At 36.6% G+C, this 24,908-nt stretch overlaps 1 protein-coding gene across 3 annotated transcripts in view; it reads left to right on the forward strand.

Moving 5' to 3' along the window:
• Positions 1 to 24,908, forward strand: part of NEBL (nebulette) — a 266,173-nt gene that overhangs the window by 217,175 nt on the left and 24,090 nt on the right. Inside the window, exons 14-25 of one of the 3 annotated variants that reach the window (XM_035893255.1) lie at positions 985 to 1,095; positions 1,778 to 1,888; positions 2,138 to 2,248; positions 2,754 to 2,858; positions 6,032 to 6,124; positions 11,044 to 11,136; positions 11,511 to 11,602; positions 13,612 to 13,705; positions 16,044 to 16,148; positions 17,303 to 17,474; positions 21,367 to 21,459; positions 22,453 to 22,581. In XM_035893255.1, the coding sequence (XP_035749148.1) occupies positions 985 to 1,095; positions 1,778 to 1,888; positions 2,138 to 2,248; positions 2,754 to 2,858; positions 6,032 to 6,124; positions 11,044 to 11,136; positions 11,511 to 11,602; positions 13,612 to 13,705; positions 16,044 to 16,148; positions 17,303 to 17,474; positions 21,367 to 21,459; positions 22,453 to 22,581 (1,309 nt within the window). The remainder of the gene's footprint in view (positions 1 to 984; positions 1,096 to 1,777; positions 1,889 to 2,137; positions 2,249 to 2,753; positions 2,859 to 6,031; positions 6,125 to 11,043; positions 11,137 to 11,510; positions 11,603 to 13,611; positions 13,706 to 16,043; positions 16,149 to 17,302; positions 17,475 to 21,366; positions 21,460 to 22,452; positions 22,582 to 24,908) is intronic. The other 2 variants (XM_035893256.1, XM_035893257.1) reach the window with 2 other exon arrangements.

The following is a 24,908-nucleotide window of genomic DNA, read 5'->3' on the forward strand; positions in this document are numbered from 1 at the left end:
GAAGACTGAAAGTCTTTTGCTCTTTTTCTTGTAACTTTATGCTCTAAGTGATCAGACCATTGAATTGAATAGAAGGATATTTTCCTCCTTCTTTTTAACTCATGTACAACCTAAAAAATAGTTAACAAACAGGACAAGTAAGAAGAAAATATTTTAATTATATTTATTTATTTTGAAAAAAACCCCACAACTGTTTTCCACAGGCAGAGATAAACTATAATAGAAAAGAATGATTACTACTAGAAATAGCACTGCCTGAGACTCTTTTAATTTTTTATTAAAAAAAAAAAAGTACAACTGTTGAATACAGTATTTCAGTGTTACATTTTAATATCATTTGCTGATGAACAAGAAATATATCCTTGCTTGGATAAGCTGAAGATGAAATATTAATTTTGTTTTCTGGTTATTGGTTATTTATAATTTATATTGTGGAGAAAAAGCAGCAATCAGGGATAAGTACTGCCACTTGCCTAATGGCTGTGGTTCAGGAAAGACCTATTAAATGAATAAATTACAGTTTCCTGCTCCGAAAGTTCACTGGAAACAATTCTGTATGGTATAAAATTTCTGACTTGTAGACTTTTCATAAATAAAATATTTTCTTAAAAGTAAAATGTGTTTCAGTTAGGCTGGCACCAAATACCAGCTTATTACACTATGTTCTGCAGAGCTAAACTTCCCCTTTAGTTTAGAGGATAATTGTTGCAAGCTGTATGGACTAATTCCCCTCTCCCCGCCCCCCCGCCAAATTAAAGATTCAGTGATAAAGTTTTGTACATTCAGTGAATATCTCCTTGAGTTTTATTCCTGTAGTTTGTTACGTGTTTTCCTGACAACAGCTTGCCAAGACTCTTGAGAGTTGTGACTCTGAACTTGAGGTTTTTGATTGACTCTAAATCTTAAATTGGATCTCTTGTGCAAAAGTCTACCTGTAACTCTCTGGCTATTGTGAATATAATGTATGAAGTTTTATCTTCACAGAAACAATACAAGAAAGACCTGGAAACTGAAATTAAAGGAAAGGGCATGCAAGTGGGCCCAGATACTCCTGAGATAAGACGAGCCAAGAAAGCTTCTGAAATTGCAAGCATGGTCAGTGTGTACCTGGTGCAAGCTTTCCATTTGACAGAATGCAAAAAATTATTGTCATTGAGGATTCCAGGTGGTGACCAATCTCGGCAGTAGCAATACCACAAATTTCACCAAAGACCTAATCCGTTGAGCTGCATAAAGTCTAAAAGTTGCATAATCAGCGTACGGGGAAAGTTAAGACTTCCCAGAACTTTGACCTTTCCGGCATCTTTTGCAGGTAGCGCTTGCTCCCCATGAGCTATGGCCTGGCCTGGGCCATGTTCAGTAGCTGCGGGCCCTACTGCTTTTAGGTCTAAATTACTGCTGGTTTAGTTAGGGCCAAATGATAAACAGAGTTAGAGAGATGTTAAAGCCTTATGACCCCAGTTCTGCAAAGCACAGCTGAGGGAAAAAGTCTCGTCTACATGAGTCTGTGATTATGGCTGCCAAAGATGCAAAGACAGGTAGATGTGAAAGATTACATCAGATCTGAAGTAAGCAGTCTGTTAAAAGAATTTTTTAACTGGTCAGTAGCTACAGCGTAGGTGTCTCATAGATAGATCCTATCAAGCTAATGCTGTTGAATCAGAAGTTACTTGGTGTTTTAAGAATGCTATTCAGTGGACTCCCACAGATTAAAGTAGGAACAATTTAAGAATGTGGCTGTCAGACATGTGAGTATTTCCAATGCTATTCTTTTCAGAAAGAATATAAGAAAGACTTGGAGAATGAAATAAAAGGAAAGGGAATGGGAGTGGGCATGGATACCCCTGATATACAACGAGCCAAAAAAGCTTCTGAAATTGTAAGCCAGGTGAGTACAGAATCAATCTCTGAACATTACTTTGGAAGTAAAACACAATGAGGTGTTAAAAATGTAAAATATTCTCAAACATACTTAGGCTAAAAGGAATCAGCAGCGCACAATAGAAAAATGAAATTAAAGAAACTGAAGAATTTATTTTAAAGTCTGACCAGTGCTATCAGGAATAGCTTTGAAGAAAGCATGTACAAATAACTGTAGAATTAGGTTTTTTTTTTTTTTTCCTTCTTTTTTCTTCAGAAAGAATATAAAAAGGGTCTGGAGACTGAAATTATAGGAAAAGGGATGCAAGTTGGCCCATATACTCCTGAAATACAACGTGTCAAAAGGGCTTCAGAAATAGCAAGCCAGGTAGGCATAGTTCAAAGGCTGAATGTTTTAATCCTGTGTAATAATGAGTGCTTGACGTACATTGCTCAAATACTTCCCTAGCTCTGTAGAGGTTTTCATACAGATATGAAATTAATTTACATGTAGTGAAAAAGCTTACTGCCTGATTCTTATTTGTATTTAGGCCTCTCAAGCTGTGTAAATTGACTTTAATTGTTTACATCTACTTGCTTGTCTTTTTATATTACCGAATGATAAGGATATATATATCCTAACAGTGAAGGGAAAATATATAATATATACGAGCATGTATTTTTTTATATATATATAAAAAATGTATTTTCAGTGTGGGGGACAGTGTCAGCTGTTTCATGCAGACAATGATAACAATATCATGGATAAGAGAGGCTGAAATAAATACTGTACGAAGATGTTGAGGCTCATCAGCAATAAGCATCTTTTGTTGCAGTTTTGCTGTTCTGAGCCCAAGAAAGCAGGCAATAGACACTTTAAAATTGTTTTTCAGAAAATGTACAAAGGTGAAGCAGAGAAGATGCTCTGTAACTATTCTGCCGTCCCAGACACTCCAGAGATGGAGAGGGTAAAAAGTACTCAGAAAAACATCAGTTCAGTGAGTAATAGTGCTTCTCTCTTCACTTGCAACTTTTCAGATATTTTTCAGTTTAAATAGGCTCTCTTGTGCTGCAGCACGAAATAGGGAACTTATGAGTAAAACTCCTTTGAACCATTTGCATAATTTTCCTGGCAAAAGCTGTGTCACTCATTTCTTTCAGTAAAAAAACCACCCAGCTTTTCTAGGTGTGACACTGTTATTTTGAATTGCTAAACCACTTATACCACCTTGCCAAGCCACAGTTATTTTTAAATGAAGATTTTTTTTTTTTTTCCCATCAAGCCCCAGGAAGTACTTTATTTAAAAGGACCAAAAAATTTAAGGCTTGTTACTGTGCGTATAAGATTTTTCATCTGCTTTTTATCATATGTACAGAACATCAAGATTTGGGTATAAAATTAGAACAGATCAGGTTTCATAAATATATATGTCTAATGACTTTATGTTATACTGGATATATTTTTAAATTTTATGCTAGATTTAAGTTTCAGTTTATCCCTAGATATAAATTATGAGCTTAGATTTCTAAAATCGCCCAGTTTGGGATGCATTCAGTTCCATTTCCTTTTTAGGCTCATTAATTCTGCTGTTTGTAATTCTGGCTTTGCTTGTAATATAACAGAGAAGAACAGAGGAATAAATACAGCCTCCAGAACCAAAGGCTGTCCAGTTAGTGTCTGCCTTTTATGGAAGACTAAGTAATACTAACAAAGTCAATGATTTGAGAGAAAGGAATATACATTACTTAAATATTTTGGTATTATCTGATACAGATGTTGTTCTTTAACTCCGAGATATTCTCAGCTTCTCCAGCTCTGCACGGGTACAAGGTCAGCTAGTTTCTCCCAAAGGGGTTAACCTGCAGCTATCCTATATCACCGTAGCTTTGCTAGGGGAGTAAGAGCCTGCGGGAGAGGAGAGCAGAAATGTTTCTGAGGCTGCTCTAGGCAGTGGTCTCTCCTGTAATGTCTTCCAGCCATTATCTGCTCCTTTTCTTCCTTCAGATGAGTGCAGCTGAAAGCTACATCCTTCTGATAGGAGCTGTTGATGGGCCCACCGGCCCCAATTTTGTTTCTTGTAATCTGTTGCCTCTTAGTTTTTGAACGGTGCTCTGCTGCCAGCGTGATGGTGATTAGCACCATATCTCATGCCACTGGCATCCTAACATGCTACGCTAAAACTCCATGTAACAGAGGGGATCCAAGCTAGTTCCTACTGATCTGCTTTCCTCCCTGCTCCAGTCTTTGATAGCTTTTGATTGAGCCCCCAAATAGGTCAGCGGGTCTGGCAGTACGGACTCACTAACAGTTAGATACCAAGCACATCATAACCTTCCACCACTTAATTAAGCCTTGACAAGCCTCTGATGCATCTGAACCCCTTACAGCCCTGTAGGCCAGTCTGAGCTTTCAGTGCCAAGGCCGACAATTATCCTCTTTGTTAGTGTACTAGGTAATATGAAATAAAAATATTTTGTCTTTGAGGTGATTTCTGTTTGCTTTATTTTGTGATCAACTTTTTTCTGTTTCTGAACTGGATCCTCCAAATGTAGGAAAGCAATTTATAGCTGTGGTTGAATTATCATTTTTTTCTTTCTCTACATTTTAACCTTTCAGCATTCTGTGCAATTTAGATTATAAAGGTAAGTTACTTTTCACTAAGGTAAGATATAGCTGGGAGCAGCCCCAGTATAAAAAAATTAATGACCCCTAATAGGCTTCTGACTTTTGGATTTCGTCTCAAGTATTTTCCTGCCTTAAGGAACAAAAAAAGCGGCTAGCTCTGCAGATAAGATCAGTGCTGCTTTTAGCTCACTAGCTCATTTGGCAGATGATTTACAATAGGATATTTACTGCACAGTCATCTCTTTCATAGAAAAATTCCCAGCTCCAACATTTTTTACCACTCCCTCCTTGGTAGAGGAGAAAAGTATATTTTAGTTCCGTCCACTATGTAAATCTTTCTACCTTGTGCTGACATGTTGGTGCAGAAGAATTTTCAAATTCTTACTCATAAACTATCTCTGCTCTCACATGGTAAAAGAAAATTCTAAATTGTTAAAGGTTTTCTGAATATTTAAAAAATCAGTTAGGGACATAAATAATTCACCTCCAGAATATTTGGCAGGACTGGTCACCCTAGGTTACAGAGGACTGCAAGGAAGTAGAAGAAATGCATCAAGAATGTTGTTTTATTGTTTAAGGTTTATTGATAGGAGAAAAAAAAAAAGTTAAATAAATCTTGGTTTAAGAAAGGCAGAAATACCGAATAGTAAAGATTTATTTTATGAACTCCAGGATCAGTCTTTTTTTTTACACTACTGGCCTGGAAATACTTACTGGAATGGCAACATCTGTGACAGCAAATACTGAAATTCAAATATCAAATAAAACTCCTTTAGGAGTTTTGCAACATCAACCGGTGCTCCATGGTTATTTAAATTATAGCCACATTTGGAATTTGTGGAGCAGTTCTTTACTGTCTCTTTCAGTAACTTTGAACAATTGATTCTACTGAAACACTTTGTGTTTTATCCTTTACTGAAACAATTGAAAGAGAGAGGAGAATTACATAAACAGCATGTTAGTTAGCTTTTTTTTTAGATGCAGTCCTCAGCTTTCTGGCTTGAACCCAGAAATCAAAAAATTGTGTGACTTGGATTGCAGCTCTGGCTGTTCTGGTTATTTTGTCATGAATATGTCAATTTTCTATTTTGCTAAATTAGAAATAATAGTATCTGTTCACTTCTCAGAGTATTTTAAGATCTGAAGATTATAAAACCAATTGAAGTCTTGCATGTACATACATGTTCAAATACATTGAAATGAGTGAGATTACTCAAGCATAAAGTTGATTTGTAAATGTTTCTAGATTATGATCTAAATTTTAATATTATTTCCAAAGTTAAAATTATCATTACAATACTTACAAATGATTGAGGTCAGTCTAGAGGATGATAATAGATTATCTGGGTTACAGCTGAAAACAAACAGTGTTGTTATAGTTATTGATAATTGGTCTGATTTATGAAAAATTAAAGTATTTGCTTTCTTAGCAAGATTTATAGTTAGGCCAATTTGGAACTTGGAAAATTGCCTAGCCCTTTTATGAGAACTTGTACTGGCATTGCCAGCAGTTTCATAATTACTTTTTCTTTTGGGGAAATGAAGGTGTTTTATAAGAAGGAAGTAGGAGCTGGCACAGCTGTAAAAGAGACTCCAGAGATTGAAAGAGTAAAGAAAAATCAACAGAATATTAGTTCGGTAAGTGTTATTAACATTAATTATTCTTATGTGAGTAAATGGTGGTCCATCTTGTTTACTAAAAATTCTACATTTTCATATCACACATCTCATTCAAATACTGCTCTGCTGGATTTTGGACATAGAGTTCCATTCTAGTAGGGTCAGAGCTCCACTCTAGTACAGTCCTTCTGTGTCCAAAGGTAGTTTCAAAGTGAAGCATCATGAAAAATAGGAAAAGCTTTTAACTAAATACTTGAGGAAAGAGTCTTGTCTTTCAAGACTGAAAAACATGACATGTATTTCCTGATATGACAGACTGAACAGCAGTTGTAATTTGCACTTTAGAAAAATATCACAAAAAAGAAAATCTGTAAACTTCCTGTGGAGTCCACATGTATTACATAGGGGTTGGTACACTTCAAGAAGAGGAAAATTATGTCCAGACCCAAGCTATGTGAAAAGGTGGAGGGTTTGCGCCTCTTTACATTCTGATGACAACTTGATCTGTGGATCTGATGAGACTGGTTCTGAATTGATGTATATCTGTGCACGCCTGATGTCTTTGGCACTTTAATGTGCAACTAAAAATAAAATACCAAAATGACAGTTTTCTGCAAGTAGAACATGCTCTTCTGACAAATACATGGCAAAACTTGGAAAAATGTGGTGAAGTAACTGCCAAGCAAGAAAACACTTGTAGCTATATTGTTCACTTGTTTGGAATTTTTGGTGCGGACTCCTCTGGGGCCATTTTTATGTTTGTGACATGAATTTTCTGATGATTAGATGCTTTTTTAAAAATAAAGTTTGAAAGTAACGCATAGACATGACACCAGATCGTGTTTAAACATTAGTTGAAATCCAAATTAGGGACTCTGGACACCTCTTCTACTAGAATTTCCTTGTTTACTGAGTAGTATTAAATATTGCATTTCCCACCAAAGTAAGGTCAGGTAGGGAATTTCCATAAAATTTTGAAACGTTTGTATTTTCCTTTGGAATTTTTCTCTGCTTTATCCATCACTTTTCATCTTGTCATTTTGAGTCACAGTGCAATTTGAAGATTCAGTGTGAGCTATTAATCTTCAGATACTGTTTCTGGTTGATTTGAAGGTGGGTTTTTTTTGTTGGTTTTTTTGTTTGTTTTTCCCCCCACACTGTGCCATTATGGCTTTTTTTTTTTTTTTTTTTTTTTTTAGGCAGATTTGTACTGGTGTTCTAGAAACAAAAACCTAATGTCTTGTAACCTATTAGATTTCCAGTTACCACAGACATTTATTTTGAGAGTAGTCACACACACACACACGTACACATCGAGGCTTATTAGGAGTAGTCCTCTAATGCTTTTTCTCAATACCTTTCAAAGTGAAATGGAAAAATGCTGTACAGTGCTCTTACTGTTTTAGGAATCCTAAACAGTATTGAAGTGGGGAAAATGAAAGGTGGATCAGTATCCTAGTAAACACACTTGAACAAAAGTATACAAAGAGAAACACAAAATGCATTAGTGGTTTAGTGGTATGATGTAAGTAGCATGGCCTTCACTTGCTAGTCTGTGTGTGGAGTTAATATTTTAAAAAAGATATTTTATTAGTGTAGTGTACTTTAGGTTACTTAAGTCTTGTATAATATTTATTAAAAGTGTAGAATGCCAAATTTAAAGGCAACGTGCAAGAAAGTTTTAAATTATATGTCAGTAAGAGGGAAATTATATTATGCAGTAAGAAGGAAATTATATTGTGTAATTTACAGGAGTCCCAAAGGAAGGGTAAATTACACCAATTTTGACTCCATTAGATTTAAACATTTTACACATATCTTTGAATTTAGCCAGAAGGACTTAAGACAGCTTTAAAACTATTTGCTGAGCTAAATGAAACTATGTGAATGTGAAGCACATCTGCAGTGCAAAAAACCCCAGAACACCAAACCAAAATAGCACTCACTGTACAGCTAGACCATGCAAAAGAGCCCATTGCATCATGTTTGGAAAGTGATCGGATTCTTCCAGGTGGCATATGTTGGAGACAAAGATCAGAACGGTCTGTTTTCAAATCCTAAAAAACAAGGTGGTGACAGCCAGGGGGGTTGAGCTCATCTCACCTGTTGTGATGATTGGTTTGGAAGAAACAACCTGCTAAATAATTGGAGTCAAGGTCTCACAGAAGTTTAAAAGCAAACATCAGACTCATGGGCTGTAACTGAACCTGAACCGAGAAGCTACAAATAACTGAGGATATTCTAAAAACTTGTTTATATCAAGGGACAGGCAGGACTGGACACAGCACTGGGAAGAAAGCTTTTGGGGGAAGATTGTAATTTGTTTCTGTTTGTATGAAATCCATGAGGAAACCCCTGTGATATGTCAGTCAACACCACAAAGCTGGGGTCTGGTTAAAACTCAAGCAATGGACATTTTGAATCATTTTAAGGACTAGTAGCACTGCCAATACTTAAGCTTACCTAATAGTCTCTATTAAAAGACCCTTTTTTCCAGTGGGTTAGTACTTCTGCCAGTCCTAAACTGCCTGGACTGAAATTTTCCATTCCTGGTATGTGCTTTGGGCTGGTTTGGTTTTATTTATTTATTTATAAATTTCAGCCAAAGCAGCTTCCAAGTATGAGCTTAGGGAAAAACAAGTTGTTTTGTCTGTGTTGAAAAATTTGGCACTCTCCAGAAGTACCATGTCTTGGAGAAGAGAGTTGAAAATCGTCTACTAAGTGTCATTTGGTACAGTGGATTTGGGAGAAAAGAGGCCAGGGGTGAGGGACTGGAAGTGTGGAAGGGCTTGGTCAAAGTTGATGGGCCAAATGTGGGGAAAGGCAGGCAGAATGATGTGCGCCTGTGCATACGTGCTGCCTTCCAGAAGAGCTGAAACAGAACCCAAGGTCATTTAGACTCATCACTCCCTCGCTGTCAGCGTGTATCTGAGGTACCCTGGGTCAAATATTTTCCCTTTCTTTAATGATGATGTCCATGGAGGTAACAAACTACGATTGTTCTCACGGGTTTGTGAAGTCAATCTAAATAAACCACAAGGGGCTTGAAATAAAGGCACATGAAGTTCGTATGTTTGTAGTGTTTTAAGTAACCAGAAATTGCCTCCTAAGAGGTACCTGCAGGGAGTATTATTAAGGTCACTAAGTCAATACTCAAAATCAGGAACCTGTCCCTGTGTCTAGACCTGATGATCCATTGCCAAAATATATGATTTTGTACTTTGCCACAGAGGTGGACCTGCTCTGGTTTTCTGTTTTGCAAACTACAGTTCAATGGGAATTCTCATTTGAATGCAGGTGCTATATAATCCTGTGTTTTTTAAAATTATGTAGCCAGATGAGCTGTTACTTGTCTGTGCTGTCTAGTAAAAATAGTACTTTTCCTTGTCACAGCTCAGTTTTTCCTCATTTCACAGCAAAATTAGTGAATTAATGTGTGTGAAAAACTCAGATGCTTTAGTGAGGAGCAACATAGAAAAGTTCCTGAAGAAATCAGTAATTCTGTCATCAAAGGAGGACCGTAGAGCAGTTAAATAATAGAAAAAAAAAAAAATCAGTAATGATCCGCATACAAACTACTCGCTAAGTAAGGGTCATTGATTATGTGTAGTGAATAAGGCAGAATTCTCTTGAAAAAACAGGTTTCGGTAATAGATAAAAAAGATTATAAAGCACTTAAAGAGGAAAAGAATGTAGTAATATAAAATATATTAGAAGCTGTATATGGAGCATTTTTGTGCAAGGGGCAAAACTGAGGTTACATTTAAGTTAATTGTGTCATTTTCTGATTTTCAAGTCCTTGATTTTGCAGCCTTGAAATGTATTTAACAGAAATTTTGTATGCCACATTAATATAAAACTGTACAAATTGATTCATTGTACTGTTCCCTTGTTCTTAAAGTACTTTTCCTTCTTTGAGTCTTGCTAATGAAAAATGTTTCCAACTATTATGTATCACCGCACACATAATTTTGAATGTTTTTGTGAATTTTGCTGTTTTATTACCATTGTAAAGAAAAAGAAAGCTTGCTATAGCACTGCAAAGGATGGCATGGTCTACAAGTATTGTTTATTTTATGGTGGCATAAGAGATTTGAAGCTGAATGTGCTGAATACTGGACAGGTATTTAGTAATGGACAGTAAGACAAAGGCAATGCACAGAATTGTCCAAGATAACCTGTTTGGAGAGCATATGGAAAACCAGAAAATATGATACCTTTCTTTTTAGTACCACATCCACTTAACCTTACAATTCTTTCCCATTAAGTTGAATTCCAGTTTTGGTACATATGATGTATAATTGAAGAAATTCTAGTTCTGTGCATCTTTCAAATTATGGAGTCTGCCATATCAAAACTTACTGCAGTTTAGAAGAGTTTAAATGTGGCAAAAGCAACAGTTAATATCTGACAGCATCTTCAAAGGCATCATCCACCCAAACATCTGCATTCTTCCTGATGTGTGTGTGTGTTTTAGAGAACTTGAATGAGACTTTGAAGTCATCCACCCTTTTAAGAACACATTTGTGAAATGTTTGGTTTCTGAAATGGACTGGTAGACTCTGTAGCAAGATAATAGTAAGACCAAGTCATTGTCAGTGTGATGCAGATCTCCAAGTAGTATATGCAGCATCCCAATTGTCATGAATATAGCCACAATCCTATGATGTGATGTATATTACTGCTGTAAGAATTTTAGGATACTAGGCTTGTTATATACACTCTCTGCTGCATTGTATCAAATAAGACGCGTTGGAGACCCTAGCAACCTGTTTCAGAAATTAAATATAACTGCTACTTTTCAGGTCAGTAGGGTTGATAGGTGTAGTCTCACGGTGCAGTATGTGTAAGGGAGAGACTGCAAAATGTTTGTTGTATTTTTGTGCTTGTTTGTATCTTCTTTAAGTTCCTAATATTTTGTAATATTTATTGTGCAGATTAAGTACAAGGAAGAAATTCAGCATGCAACAACTATTTCGGATCCACCCGAACTAAGGAGAGTTAAGGAAAACCAGAAGAATATTAGCAATGTGTGCCTCATTTTCATTGCTTGCACACTTCTCTCTGCTGTATTAAATATGTTTGTGCCTCAGTGAATAGGTCTGTGGTGTTTGTGCTAGTTCCTGTTTGTCCACAAAGACTAATTGAATCAATTAATGGTAAAATGGTAACTCCTTAGCCTTGCACTTTGCTTAACAACGAGAGTGAAGTATTCCTGTCAATGTCTGTGTCTGAGAGAGAACTGCACGAGGGTGGGTACTAAGTATCGTGTGGAAAGACATGGGTGTTTATTAAGGAATGGCATTTTCCATCCAAATGCAGTGTGCTTCTTAATGATGTCTAACACACTTGTATTTCTGTTACTCAGAAGTCTCTGTGTAATAACTTCTGCCGTGTTTGCTAGGTTCAGTACAAAGAACAGCTCTGCAAAGCTACGCCTGTGAGCGTCACCCCCGAGATCGAAAGGGTCAAGAGGAATCAAGAGAATGTCAGCATGGGAAGTTGCTCTCGTTTAATCCTTTGTATAATTTTTGGGTGCAGAGGATGAGTACAAAGTTCTGCCCGCAGAAGCTGTGCCTTTTTTTTAGTTATGTGTAGGCTCAGTAATGGAACTACTTGAAACTCCTCTTTTAGGAAGCAATTGTGAAAAGCCATTGCTTGGTTTGGGAAATGGCACGTGAAGCATCACATGTTTGATTAAAGAAATGGCTGCAATGTTTTGAAATGTTATTCTCTGTCTTGGATATTTGCAGAAAATTTGACAGGTGTTTTTTTGTTTTTTTGTTTTAAACAGAGTATCCTTTTCCAGCTTTTTTTTTTTTCCCTTTACTTTGTAAAACACTGGCTACAGTTGTACTCTAATTCCAGCTCTCTTACTGGTTCTTCAGTAACCTTCCTATCAGAGTTTAGTATTTAATGGCTGACATAACCATTAGAAAGTCATACTGTTTGCAGGAGCGCAGGGAAGAAGGCAAGGGCTTTTGGAGCACGCTGCTGCCTTCCTGCATTGTTGGAGCTGTACCCCGTTAAAGAGTCTTGGAGAGACCGGCCGCTCTCCTCACTGGGAACTTCCCTCAACAGCCATATTTCGTGGACCTACAAATAGCTACAGTGTTTCCCTGGGGTGTTTTCTGCCATGTTCCCCAAATTATTTGAGAGTTACAATTGTCAAGAATACTGTCCCTTTCACTTAAGTGTATGCTATTTATTCCTGGATTTATGTTGATAAATCTAGCTCTCCTAAAATGCACGCTGTTCAAACAAGTCTGTTTTCCCAAGTTATTCAAGCCAGTCTGTGTAGTTGTTCTACTCAGATCATTGTTTACCTTTCCCCAATTTTTGTGTTGTGCAAATTTCACTGGAAAGTTTAAATTCTCTTTCAGGTCACTGGAATAGCTTTGAGTGAAGATACTTTAACTTCAGGTGTTTCTAGAAATATTAAGCGTTGAATAATCATTTTACCTTTACAAATGTCAGTTTGCAAGTTTAATCCATTTGGTAGCTTACTATCATTTTTATAGGACATTAATTTTTCAAATGGAATATGTTGATATGGACAGACCAAAACTGTGTAGTGTGGGAAGACAAGTGCTTGAACAATATGTACATTACTGCCGCAGTGCACTGCAGAATTATGAGCATAATGTATCAGCACAGTTGTCTTTATAACTCAAACTCAAGAGCTCATTAGAAAAAAAAAAAAAAAAAAGGTTTGTATGGAAACACTTATCTTACATAAAACTAGATGGATTGGCCTAAATCATGCAAGAATCTCATAATTATTTACTAAATGTTTACCATATCTGAATTGCCAGTATTTGGGGCCAGGGTTAAGATTGGACTGACGGGTCTGTCAATGCCACATCCTATCCTTTGTCTGCTTTAGATACTGATCCTGCCTTGAGTATGCATTTGGTTAATGCACCATTGCTACAAGTGTATTTTGTTAAAAAGTGATAGAGGGGATATTCCTACAGTACATTTAAATAAGCACTAGGTGAAATTTGGGCAGTCAGATTCAATTGGCAGTTGTCTGATGTATTGCACTCACTGTTTTAATCACCTTTGAATATAGAGTATAAAAGTTAGAACATGGACGGTATCCTTATGGAATCTCTGTGTATGGACAAAGATACATTTGAACTGGGCATTGCTGAAATTCAGGTTTTCATGTGCTCTGCTTGACTTCAGTGCATTATTTGTGGCTTACCCCATTCCAAATATAAAATATGTCTCTATACAGCCAAGGACCAGTGTGGTAAATGTCAAGATGTTGTGTGCATATGTGTATATATCCACACAAATGCATTAATAAGAAAACTATACAGAAAGAATTCAAGGTTATCCTTCAAAAATCAAGTTTTATAAGCTTTAATAAACTTCAGATGCATTTTAGCTTTTCAGTTGTTGCCTGGATGACCTTTTAAATCATACATTTTAATGTAAACCAATGTGATATTGCTTTAGCTGAAATAGTCTGTACCATTTTATTCTGTTAAATAATAGGTTCACTACAGAGAGCAGCCTGGAAAAGCTACTGCTGTGAGTGTCACTCCTGAGATAGAGAGAGTCAAGAAGAATCAAGACAATATCAGCTCGGCAAGTTGTTTGAATCTTTTCGTCATTTAGATATTCAGTCATTGCAGGAATATAACAAGGATATGCTTTTCTGTTTAGAGTTGATGTGTCAAATGACCCCAACTGCATCATCCACTGAATGGATTTTTTTTTATCCTTTGAGTACATGCCCTGCACATATGGGCAACAAAAATATTCAGACTTGCCTGATTATTCTTGCAAAATAAGTAAGTGGTTGTGTTGGTGCCAGTATTTTTCAAGGAGAGAGTCAGTAGAGGTCAGTCATTATTTCAAGAATCTTTGTCTCTTGTTACCAAGTTTTAGTTGCTAGATTGCAGGAGTAAATTACAGTAAAGAACAAAGGAAATGAGAATTTAAATTTAGTGCAAATTTCATTTTTTTATGATTCAAAGCATGGAAGCATATAGTCATCCATTCCGCTCTGTGAGATGCCATCTATGTTAGAGATCAGTAGTCCTCAACAGATCCTATTATTGAACACTAAAGAACAAAATACTATATTTTTCTTGGCTTTTATGATGATATTTACCTCTTTTTTTTTCCTTTAATTGCCACTACAGTGGTGTAAGAAGCAGCAAACAGTTCTGGTAAGGAGCAAGGAGGAAGTCAAGACAGCACGGTGAAGTAAAGGACCAGACCAGTTACATTGCAGTCTGTGTCCTCAACACTGAAACAACATCAGTGAGAAAGCCCTTGCAGATGGTAAATAAAACAGGTTTCATGCAGAGCCACTGCGACAAGGTGGCAGAAGAGAATTAATAGTAGTGAACACTTCAGAGCTGAGTGTAGCAGTGAAAAGTAAAGTAGGTTGGATTTGTCAGAGGATTTGTGTAAGGACGAAGGAACAGAATCTGACCTTGTAACTACAGATATTTTAAATATGTTCTTAAAATGCTCATGCGTGTTTACCAAAGTCAATTAGTTTTGAGTTTCATGGTTAAAAATAAGAGGAAAACTTCCCTGTAATTCTAGACTTTTAATATTTTTTTTTTTATTTCTGAAAATTAAGCTTTTTTTTTCCAAGTGACTTCACTTTGTTTCTCAAGATTTACAGGGATAAATGCTCCTCTATGTTAATGAGCAGTAGATGAAAACCAAACTATGCTGTCTCTAATTATTCTCTCCAGAAAATGCCTTGTATTCAAAAACACACGTAACTGAATATATTTGCTAAGAAAATTTGTTTAATTAAGAAGGGTTTGAAAAATATGCAATACCATGTGTTTCTGTTTCTCAGTACATTACTTGAAACTTACTTATGAAACATAGACACCAAGACTCATATTTTCATAGGTATGTTGTGCCTAACTAATACGTAATCTTACGGAGGGTTAGACAATTTCAATACTTGGTTTCTGTCATCACAAACGCGTGTTGAAATAGATTTGCACAACTGATTTTAGAAGAAATACTTTGAGTGTAAATATATAGGTAAGTCTGAAATATTTACTAACACTCAGTGCACAGGTTAAAATGCAGTGTAGGAGCTAAGAGAGTCCATTAGTAGAAGAATCCAACCAGCCAGAAGAAACTGTAAGAGTACTCACTCTAAAACCAGCAAGTAGGATCAACTACTTTTACTGTTTCAGAATTTTCAGTGTGGTTTTTTTTTATTTTTGTTTTTTGAACAGATAATTAACCTTGCATCTTTACAAGTCTGTAAAATGCCACAAAAGAGGCTAATTAGGAGAAGTGTGACATAGGAGGTTCTGTACTTACTGAGGCACAAAACACAGAGCCCAGATGTTCTCTTTGAAAACAGCATTTTCAGATTTGTCCCACGCATGTTGCTTTTGTACTGCTAGCAAAGACTAGCTATGGAACAGGAGTAAGAAGGCTGCCAAAGGACTAATCCTCTTGTAAGAATTGAATTCCCTCGGGACCCAGGGGTTCTTAGCTAATCCCAACCTGGAAGCAGACTGGGGACAGAATCTGGGTCTGTCTGGGTAATGAGAAGGTAGTTTATCATCAGCCATAGAAATAAGTTTTAAAGATGTCCAAGTCACAGTGGTGCTTTCTTATTATTTTTCTTATTTTTCAGTTGATAAATGAATTATTTCCCTTATGCCATTTAAACAGTCAAGAGTTTCAGCTTTCAGGTAAATACTATTTTTTGACTAAATGATAATGGAATAAATGTGCCCTTTGGCCTTACCAATATCCTGGCTCATCTGTATCCTCCCTCTGAAGTAAGTCACTAGAATATGAGTGTAAGGAATGCAACAAGAAAAACGTTTGGCATTGGGATTTGGAAAGGATACCGTTGCACGGTGTGATTCTCGCCATCCTTCCTGCTGTAAAGAAAACCTTCATGTGTGCTGTTGTTGCTGTTTTGCAGGTGAAGTACAGCAGTGATCAGAGACAGATGAAAGGTAGACGTAGTGTGCTTCTAGACACTCCTGAGCTAAGGCATGTCAAAGAAACACAAAACAACATCTCAATGGTAGGGTACTTTCTTCCTATAACTAGAGTATGTTAAGGAGTGCCACTTGACTTCCACTGGATTTTGCCTTCCATTAATATAGGTAACTAATGAAACTCTCTGCTCAAGTGTGGAAGGAATATTTTCTTCTTATGCCTGTTGAGGGAGTGTTTGCTAACTGCATATGACTGTAATGAACATTTTCAAAATACTAATAAACAGTTTTCTAACAGTTAAATGTCTGTTCTTTTGTTTGTTTTTTTTTTTTCTTTAAAAAAGCACACACCTCATTTGAGCATCACACAGTTTGACTGGATTAGGTGACACACTTCACCTTGTGCCTGTGCACGTTCCTGGTTTCTGCGTGACTTTTGTTCTTGGAATTGGTTGGTTTGTGTGCATTTGCCTGTGTGAGAATGTTTGTCTATTTAATTCTTTGATGATTAAGACGATTTAAAAAGTAAATATGCATAATCAGGGATACTACCTTCATAACTTACTAATATCGGTTTTGTTCCAACACTTGGTTATATAACACTTTCTACCCTAATGTCCTTGATTTTTATTTCATTTTATTTTTTTCTGTTCTTTTTTTTTTTTTTTTGTTTGGTTGGTTTTTTTGGTTTTGGAAAGCAGGTTGCTTAGAATAACTGCAATTCTTCCTAAAAAGCTATGTTTAAAGCCAGCTGGCATGTGATAAAACAAAAGAGCAAAAGAATACCTTTTGTATGAAATTGTGCTTATAATCAAAATTCTCAGCGAATGAAAATACTTGAGTTCTTTAGAACTGTTGCTGGAACATTTTTTACTGGCAGATGTAGTTGTCTACATCAGTAGAGAGCTGTCCTATCTTAGAGAAGAAGTGGATGGAGCAGATGACCTCCTGAGGGCTTTTCCTGTCCTGTCTGTCTGTAAGATGATGCTTTGCTGCTTAAGTTAATACCTAATTCAGTGGCAATGGAAAACAAATGCAAAAATGATAATAAAATATGAGGATATCAAGTTAGGGAGGTAGAAAAGACTTGGCCAGCCATCCAGCCTATCTCATGTGTGTAACAATTCTATTGTGCAAAACACGAAGAATATCAGTGCCTCATAAAACAAACATGTATGCGTTCCTGCATTCGCTGACAGTTGTAGCTTGGAGAAAAACGTAATTCTTCTTGTTTTCCTAGGTAAAATACCATGAAGATTTTGAGAAGACAAAGGGCAGAGGCTTCACCCCAGTGGTGGATGATCCTGTAACAGAGCGTGTGCGGAAAAACACCCAAATTGTGAGTGATGCAGCATATAAGGGTGTGCATCCACATATCGTTGAAATGGATAGAAGACCTGGAATAATTGTTGGTGAGTTGTTAAATACTGTTGCTATTGAAAACACGGTGGGGAAGATGAAAGCCCCTGCTTGTGTTCTCCATTATAACCAAGAAAAAGTACTCTCAGATTTCATTTTCACTCTTTTCTCAGCAGTAAATTTGTGTTGAACTACTGATTCAATGCTAGCTTCTAGCAGAGTAGTAACGGGAATGAATGGGAGATACATTATCATTTGCTCTGTAATTTTTTTAAAATATGGATCGTAGTTGCTATTACTTTAAGTTTGAATTTTGACTCTTCAAGAAAGGCCAAAATATCTGCAATAATCTTCATTTAGAAATGATTAAAGCTGTGAGTCTCCAAGATTTCAATGTTGCAGACCAGTTTGAGATTTACCCTTCTATCAGTCAGCAATTTCTTCAGAGCTGCACAGGCTTTATTTACCTCGTTTAGAATTTCATACAGCCTTCAAAATATCTCAAGCTGTAATTAATCAATAACTCATTAGATCTCTGGTAGGCTAAACACCAGTGTTCAGAAGTGATGTTCTAAAAGATGGTCAAGATACGACCAGGTGTTCAAGGGTAGAATACAGATTGGTTTTGTATGTAGAGGCAGAGTATTGCATTAAGACGTCATTTGGGATTTGGGGTATTCATATTAAACACTATTTCAAAATCAAAATGGTTATTTGAAATCTCTTAAAAGTTAGCAAGTCTGCTATGGCAAAGGAAATGGTAACCTGATGGGGTTTGGGTTTTTTTTCTACTTTCTTTTTCTTTTGGAGTCTCCTTTTTCTCTTTGTCTGTGCTTTACAACAGTGTAGACCCCAGAGGTTCTACATACGTAAAACCATGCTGAGATAGCACTCTAAAATCCTTCATGCATAATGATAATAGGGTTGACTTTAAGTCTACCTCTCAAAAATCAGAGAAATTTCAGTCAAATGAACTAATTGGTGGGTCGTATCCTGCTTTTAAAGCAAGGTTAACTGTATCATTCCTGGCAGATGCTGCTTCAGTCTTTTCCTTAAAGTCTCCGAATGAGTCTCTACCACATAAAGAAGTGCATTTTTTTCCTTTTGTGTAGCTACCTTTTACATGTCTATAGCTGCAGCCTTGTGTCAGAAGGGATTTCTCAAAAGTGAGTGTTTAGAGAGCTCTGCCTAGGGAAGGTACTGATGCTTTTAAGACCATGCAAGTCTCAGAAGGTCACACATTCTGGATCTAGGGCAATAACTTGTTCAGAAAATCATTGCCTGTGGAGACCCAAGCACTTGAAACTCACTTCCATAGCTAGAAGTAGTGCAGCCAAAGAAAGAAAGAAAAAGCTCCTACAAAATTGCAGTTTCATATAGTTTGCAATATGCTGATTAGCGTGCTCTTTAAACCTCCTACTCTGTACCGCATTGCACGTGTGCTATCCTGTGTAAGAATCGTGTGTGCAATCCTGTGTTCGATAACTGAAGGCTTGCTAGCACGAACAGATTAGGAAGAAGAACATCCCTGAGATAAATTCTTGAGCTGTAAGTAACTGAAATATTAGTACTGTTTATCACCTTAAAATACTCCAGTATCAAAACACACCAGTCCCCATGCCTGCCAAACAGCAAAAATAGTGCAACTATTTAAAGGAAAGAGGCCATGACAAACCTGTGAGCCTAATATCCAGTGATATTTCAGCTAATGCTTTTTCGGAGTGAACTGCAATTATAATATCTGCTTGTTTAAAAAGAAGCAGTGAGCTCCCTGCTCATGGAATGTCCTTGGCAGCTAGAAAAAAAAATCATAGACTGAAAAAAACAACTATGACTCTTCTGAGTTTTTTCCTAGCTGATAATTGTTCAGCCAGTTAGGAAAAGTATCTCTGTGTTAGAGTCCATCTGGCTGGCTTTTAAAGTATTGTTGGTGAATCTGTAACAACTTTTTCAAATGCCTGATTGCTAAAATTGATGCCTCTGCTTTGGAAAATAGGCAGTAGTTTTAATCATACTAAAGCCATTCTAAACCCCTCAAGATAAATTAAATCTAACTGAGCTTTGGATCTGCTGCTAAAGAGGCTCCATGATTCTCACGTGAGTATAAGGGTTTGTAAACTGGCAAAAGTTACAAGGAAATTAAAATTGATTGGTGCTATAAATTGCCAAGATTCTGATTCTATGTATGTTATTTCAGATTACAGAGATGGATAAAATCAATGCAAATCAATGGCTGTTGCACTGATGCTGCCATAAAGCCGAACTTACTATGTTTTTACTTACTAAGGGATCCTCAAACAGGAAAAGTTGGGCATTCACCAGTTCCCCCACCCTGTCAGTGCTTTATGTAGTTGCAAAATCTATCACTGTTAGGACTAACACATAGTTCATCAAAAGATTTTGCGTTGGCTTTTATTCGTCTTGTCAAGATGGAGTTAGCACTATGCCTGACCTTACAGGAGTTGCAGTAGATAACACATAATGAACATACATTGAACGTGTTCTAAAGCCATGGGATTTGTTTTATTAGCTCTGTCTGTTCTTTCCGTCGCCTCTAGGATATTAATCATTTGAAACATGACGTATTTGGGGTCCCCACAGTCCTACTTTACCTACCAACCCATTATTTAGCTTGGTACCACTCAAACCAGCAAAAGGACTGAGTTGGGAAGACAATTATTTTTCCCACGTCCTCTGCATTGAGTAAATCTTGCAGACAGGCCTGCCCAAGAAGCAAACCGCTCGTAAAAAGGTGTGATCTGGTAGATATGTGCTTTAACTGATGGTACTGTACATCAAGGTTTTATTTTAAACTGGTTTGGAGAGATTAAGTGATTATTATATTTTTAGAAATAGCAGATATGAATTGTATTTATTAGATTGATGTGAGTAGATCAAGAATTTATACTCTGCATTTGTTACAAGCCTCCTCTTAACTTCTACAACACTGTATTTGTTAAAAGTTTATTACAGTTGAATCTGTATCACTTTTCTCCTGTGATTTTAACTTAAACTCGGATATGAAATTAATTATTTCTTATGGACTCTCTTTTCCTTCAATATCTAATTCGGACACGTGAATTCAAGAGATACTAATAACTTGTATGAATTAAAGCTGAAGATCTTATGATTACTACTGTTATTGAATCCATACATTGAATTCTAAAAATACTTTTCAATAGTGGGCTAGTGGATCAACAATCCTGAGTCTGTGTCCCAGGAAACTTAGATATTTGGAAGACAAAGGGAATTACTAGTTAAGATCAAGACTGGACTTCATTTTACCCAACTGTAGATGTCTACATTGTAGATTTCTACAGCTGAATTTGTCACCCCAGTCCATTTTTTGTATTAAAAAAGATGGATACTTTTGAGTTTATATGAATTGAGCAGCTTGTAGAATTTTATTTTGGATAAGATGGACTATGCCCCTGATTCTGCTTATTAGGCTGACTTGATCTCTACTGTATGCAAAGGAGGGCCTGTAGTGCCTCTATCAGCTGTAGGGATGTGTACTGCCAACTGTCAGCTATAGGATATATACCGCAGCATCTCCATGGAGTGAGGGTGCTGTTGGTGGACTGGGGAAATAATTTTGTAGCTCTAATTATTTTGGTTCTTCTAGTGGAAAAGAGCTCTGGCATGGGATATTTAACGTGTTTCCATATATTCAGACCTAAGAAAATACTATGGACATATTCAGAAAAGGAAAACAAAAATTGGGAAAAAAAGCCTCCTTAAAATAATGTCAGTGCTTAAAATGAATGCACTAAGTTCTTTTAAGCAGGAAATTAATGCTTTCTGGTCCTCTAAGGTGAATATCTAGGTCTTTTGGTTAATTTCTAGTTGAGGGAAATTGGTTGCTGATTGTTAAAACTCATTCCTTTCATGCTTTTACTTCCTTTGTTGTTTGTCTGTCTTACAATTTCTGTGCTTTGGGAAAAGATCTTAAAGTTTGGCGCACAGATCCTGGCTCGATCTTCGACATTGATCCTCTGGAGGACAATATTCAGTCTAGGAGTCTGCATATGCTTTCTGGTATTGCTTATATCCTGACTTTTCCCCAATTCAGCTTTTTATGTTTATGAAACTAAGTTGATACAGTAAATTTTCAGGTCAATGTGCCAGCCGTATGTTTTGTAAGTATGTTTTCATATATATATATATATAAAGCTGTAGTATTTTAAAAGCAGTGTTTTATAGGAACTTCAGCTGTAATCACATGTGCAGATAAGAAATAGTGAAATAAATCCTATCCTAAACCACAGTTATTCATACCACTTACAAGTAGTAACTTAAAAAGCATTGACCTACTTTTCCTCTGTATAATTAGAATTTTCAAATAGTTGGACCTTACTACAATTTCAGAGATATAGAAGGTGGCCTATTTATGAAATTGATATCCTTTCTATGCACATTTTGCTTATATGGCACATGATATTATGCCCTGTGCTATTGTTTGCAACTCCAAGGTGTTCATAATTTAAGGGCAGATGAAAAAGGAGAGAATGTAATGTAATAATAGGCAGCAATGTTTTGGCTCTGCAAGTTCTGGGATTCCGCCCCCCCCCCTCCTCCTGCCGCCAAGTGTTTAGTTTGAATGTTTAATTTTGCACATGTATTTTCTTTGCTAGTAATAGGGAAATTTTCAATATTCTTTTGAATGTCATACAGCAGTATTTCCAAATGCACTTGTATGCATGCTGGGATAAAGGAACATTTTGATTTTCCACTGGAAATTTCAATATGCTTCATCTTCATGCCCTTTCTTTCCCAGTATCTCAATCCTACCTTCCATTTCTGCTATTCTCTCAAAGCAGAGAACAAGCTTAATTGTATCTGATTTTGAAGCAACCTTTTGAACTAATGATGTTCAAAAAGGATAAAAAATCATGAACAATTACTTTTCTCTAATTTTAATGCCGTTGGTGTGTGAATATCAATGTTAGCAGTGTTGGGGTTTTTGTTGTTGCTCATGTTTGCAGTTCTGCTACCTATTTACTATGATGTTCTTTCTTTCTACCTTTGTAGAAAGAGCAAGCCGTTACAGTAAGCAGTATTTACATTCTACCAGTCTGGGAGATTATAAATCAGATGGCTCTGACACAAACCCTACCTTTTCTTACTGCAGTGAGATAACAAGGCCATCTGACGAAGGAGGTACCCCTTATTCCCACTTTTTCACTAATGACACTGTTGCAGTGTATTGAGACCTCACAGGCCTGTATTAACTCCATATCCTTGTTTAGTCACAAATCATTAGAAACTGTGTAAGCTATTGCCTGGTTGATTAAGGAAGCAAAGCCAAATCTCAAGACTGCCTAGTTTCTTGCATGCCGTATTGCTTTATTGTGTATTCTCTTTCACCATTTTTGGTAATGCTGTAGGTAACTCCCATTTACAGTGCTTAAGAGAAGGTGTGTTGTGTTTTTGCAAAGTGGACATGGATTTTTTTTTTATCTCTTGAAAGACACAATGTAACTGAAAAATAAACCTCTGAACTGAAAAAAAGAAATTTACCTTCTGCTTTTTGGTGGGCAAATCAAGCATATAATAGTATTTTAGTGACTGAAGTACTTCTTCCCATATTAAACTATGCAGGTGCTTGTAGCTTTCTGTTTCCATCCTAAAAAAAAAAAAAAAAAAAAAGTGTATCAGCTGGTAACTTTTTCACATATGAAAGTTTTCTTATACTCTCAGCAGTTTGGGAACCAGGGTTAATATTCAGCTGGGAAGCTTATGTAGACGTATTATTTGACATGGATTAATATCAGAACACTTTGATGAACCTGCATTCCCAGGTACAAACTCACATCTTGCATCTGTTTGATGCCATAGATTAGAACAAAATTTATGAAAATGATGAATAAGGGTCTAGTTGTCCTAGTGGCATTGCAGTCTGTACTAGAGTGGACAGGTGAATTGTAAATATTCAGAAACATTGCATTCTAAATACATATTTAAAAAATAGTGATTTCTGCATCTCAGTTGTGAAAGAAGGTGTGTTGAAAAGGGTTACTAATTTTTCTTTTTTTAAAGAAGGTTTTGTAGTAAAGATATTGCTACCACGTAGTTGCCTGGCGTCCTTGAATTACCCATGCTTTTAGAATATTTCAAGGCATCTTAATTGTAGACTGCACCTGTTTATGTTCTCCTACTCACGCGAACAATACATTGTTATAGTGGCTAGTATTTAGGGAGTCTATGTTGTGTTCAGTGCCACATAAATACATACAAGCAGCTCTGATTAAGAACGTCTGAGGAAGAAAGCGTTCAGACTGAAGAACTAACTGAACAAAGAAAGAAACACAACATCTTTGACAGAGCTGTAATCCCTTCTGTCATGTCTGTCCATCTTTATTTGATATTTTAACTGTATTCCCAACTCTTTTATTAGATGATAGCAGTAATGCACATCATGCTGGGTTTTATGTCTCTTCCTGTGATGATGCGAAGTGGGCTTCACAGTCCAGTGCATATTGCCTCTCTGTATCTGTTCTGCTCTTTTTTTGGCTCTAGTCCAAGGCATTTTAACATTGCTTTGTCAGCTTGATTTGATTGTTAACAGATATTTTTTTATTACTTGCCATATTGAGAATAGGAAATGGGGTTTATTTTCCTGGTTGTTTTGGCACTAGCAACCTTGCTTTTTTGTGTCTCTATTTAAGTCTATTGTTGTGGTGATGTGTTGAATAGATCCTTGCCAAGATGAACATATTTTAGAAAGATACTGTTTCTGCTTTTGACCCAGCTGGCTAGCTGGAGTTTGAGCACTTGCAGACATTTCCCATTGCAGGGGAGAAATAAATGCCAGAGCTAAGTAATTTGATGTAATCCTAATGATTTACAAGAAAATGCCATTTCTATGAACACACTCAGGAAAAAAATAGAAGAAGATAACATCTTTGGTCATCTTTTCATGGCAGCATCCCATCTAAAATGTTGTTTAGCACATAGCCACAAGGTGAGTTTGTCCTTGACCTTTATACAGTATCTCTTACGGCATACCACAGCGAATGAGGGCCAGATCCATTTTCCTGAGGTTTCAGGGTTGTTTCTCATGGAGTTTGTACTTTTAGATCTAGCAGTGTTCCTCACTGGCAATTGTTCAATCTGATGGCGCACCAACATGAAAGACAGTTGGAGACCTGTGATCAATTTTATGACCTCTAAGTTTCTTTGGCCTTGTCTCATCATCTTGCAGATATTTCTATGCTGTTCAATTGCTGATTTATTCTAGATACCTTTATTGATATTTGACCCACAATTCAAGTGTTCCACTGCCACTGCTGATGGAATTGTTCCTTAACCACCTCTCCCAGCCCTTATGTGGGTCCCTAGCTTCATACCAGATGTTAGAGGCTTATTCAGATCTAAATAACTCTCTATTGTCTTTGGGGAATTTCAGTAACAACATCACAGGGAGACTACTAACCTTGTTCACTAGAATCATTTCTTCCTATTTGATTCCCTGACCGTTATTTTAG

Source organism: Egretta garzetta, unplaced genomic scaffold, assembly GCF_000687185.1.
Source record: "Egretta garzetta isolate BGI_Z169 unplaced genomic scaffold, ASM68718v1 scaffold434, whole genome shotgun sequence".
Classification (NCBI taxonomy): Eukaryota; Metazoa; Chordata; class Aves; order Pelecaniformes; family Ardeidae; genus Egretta; species Egretta garzetta.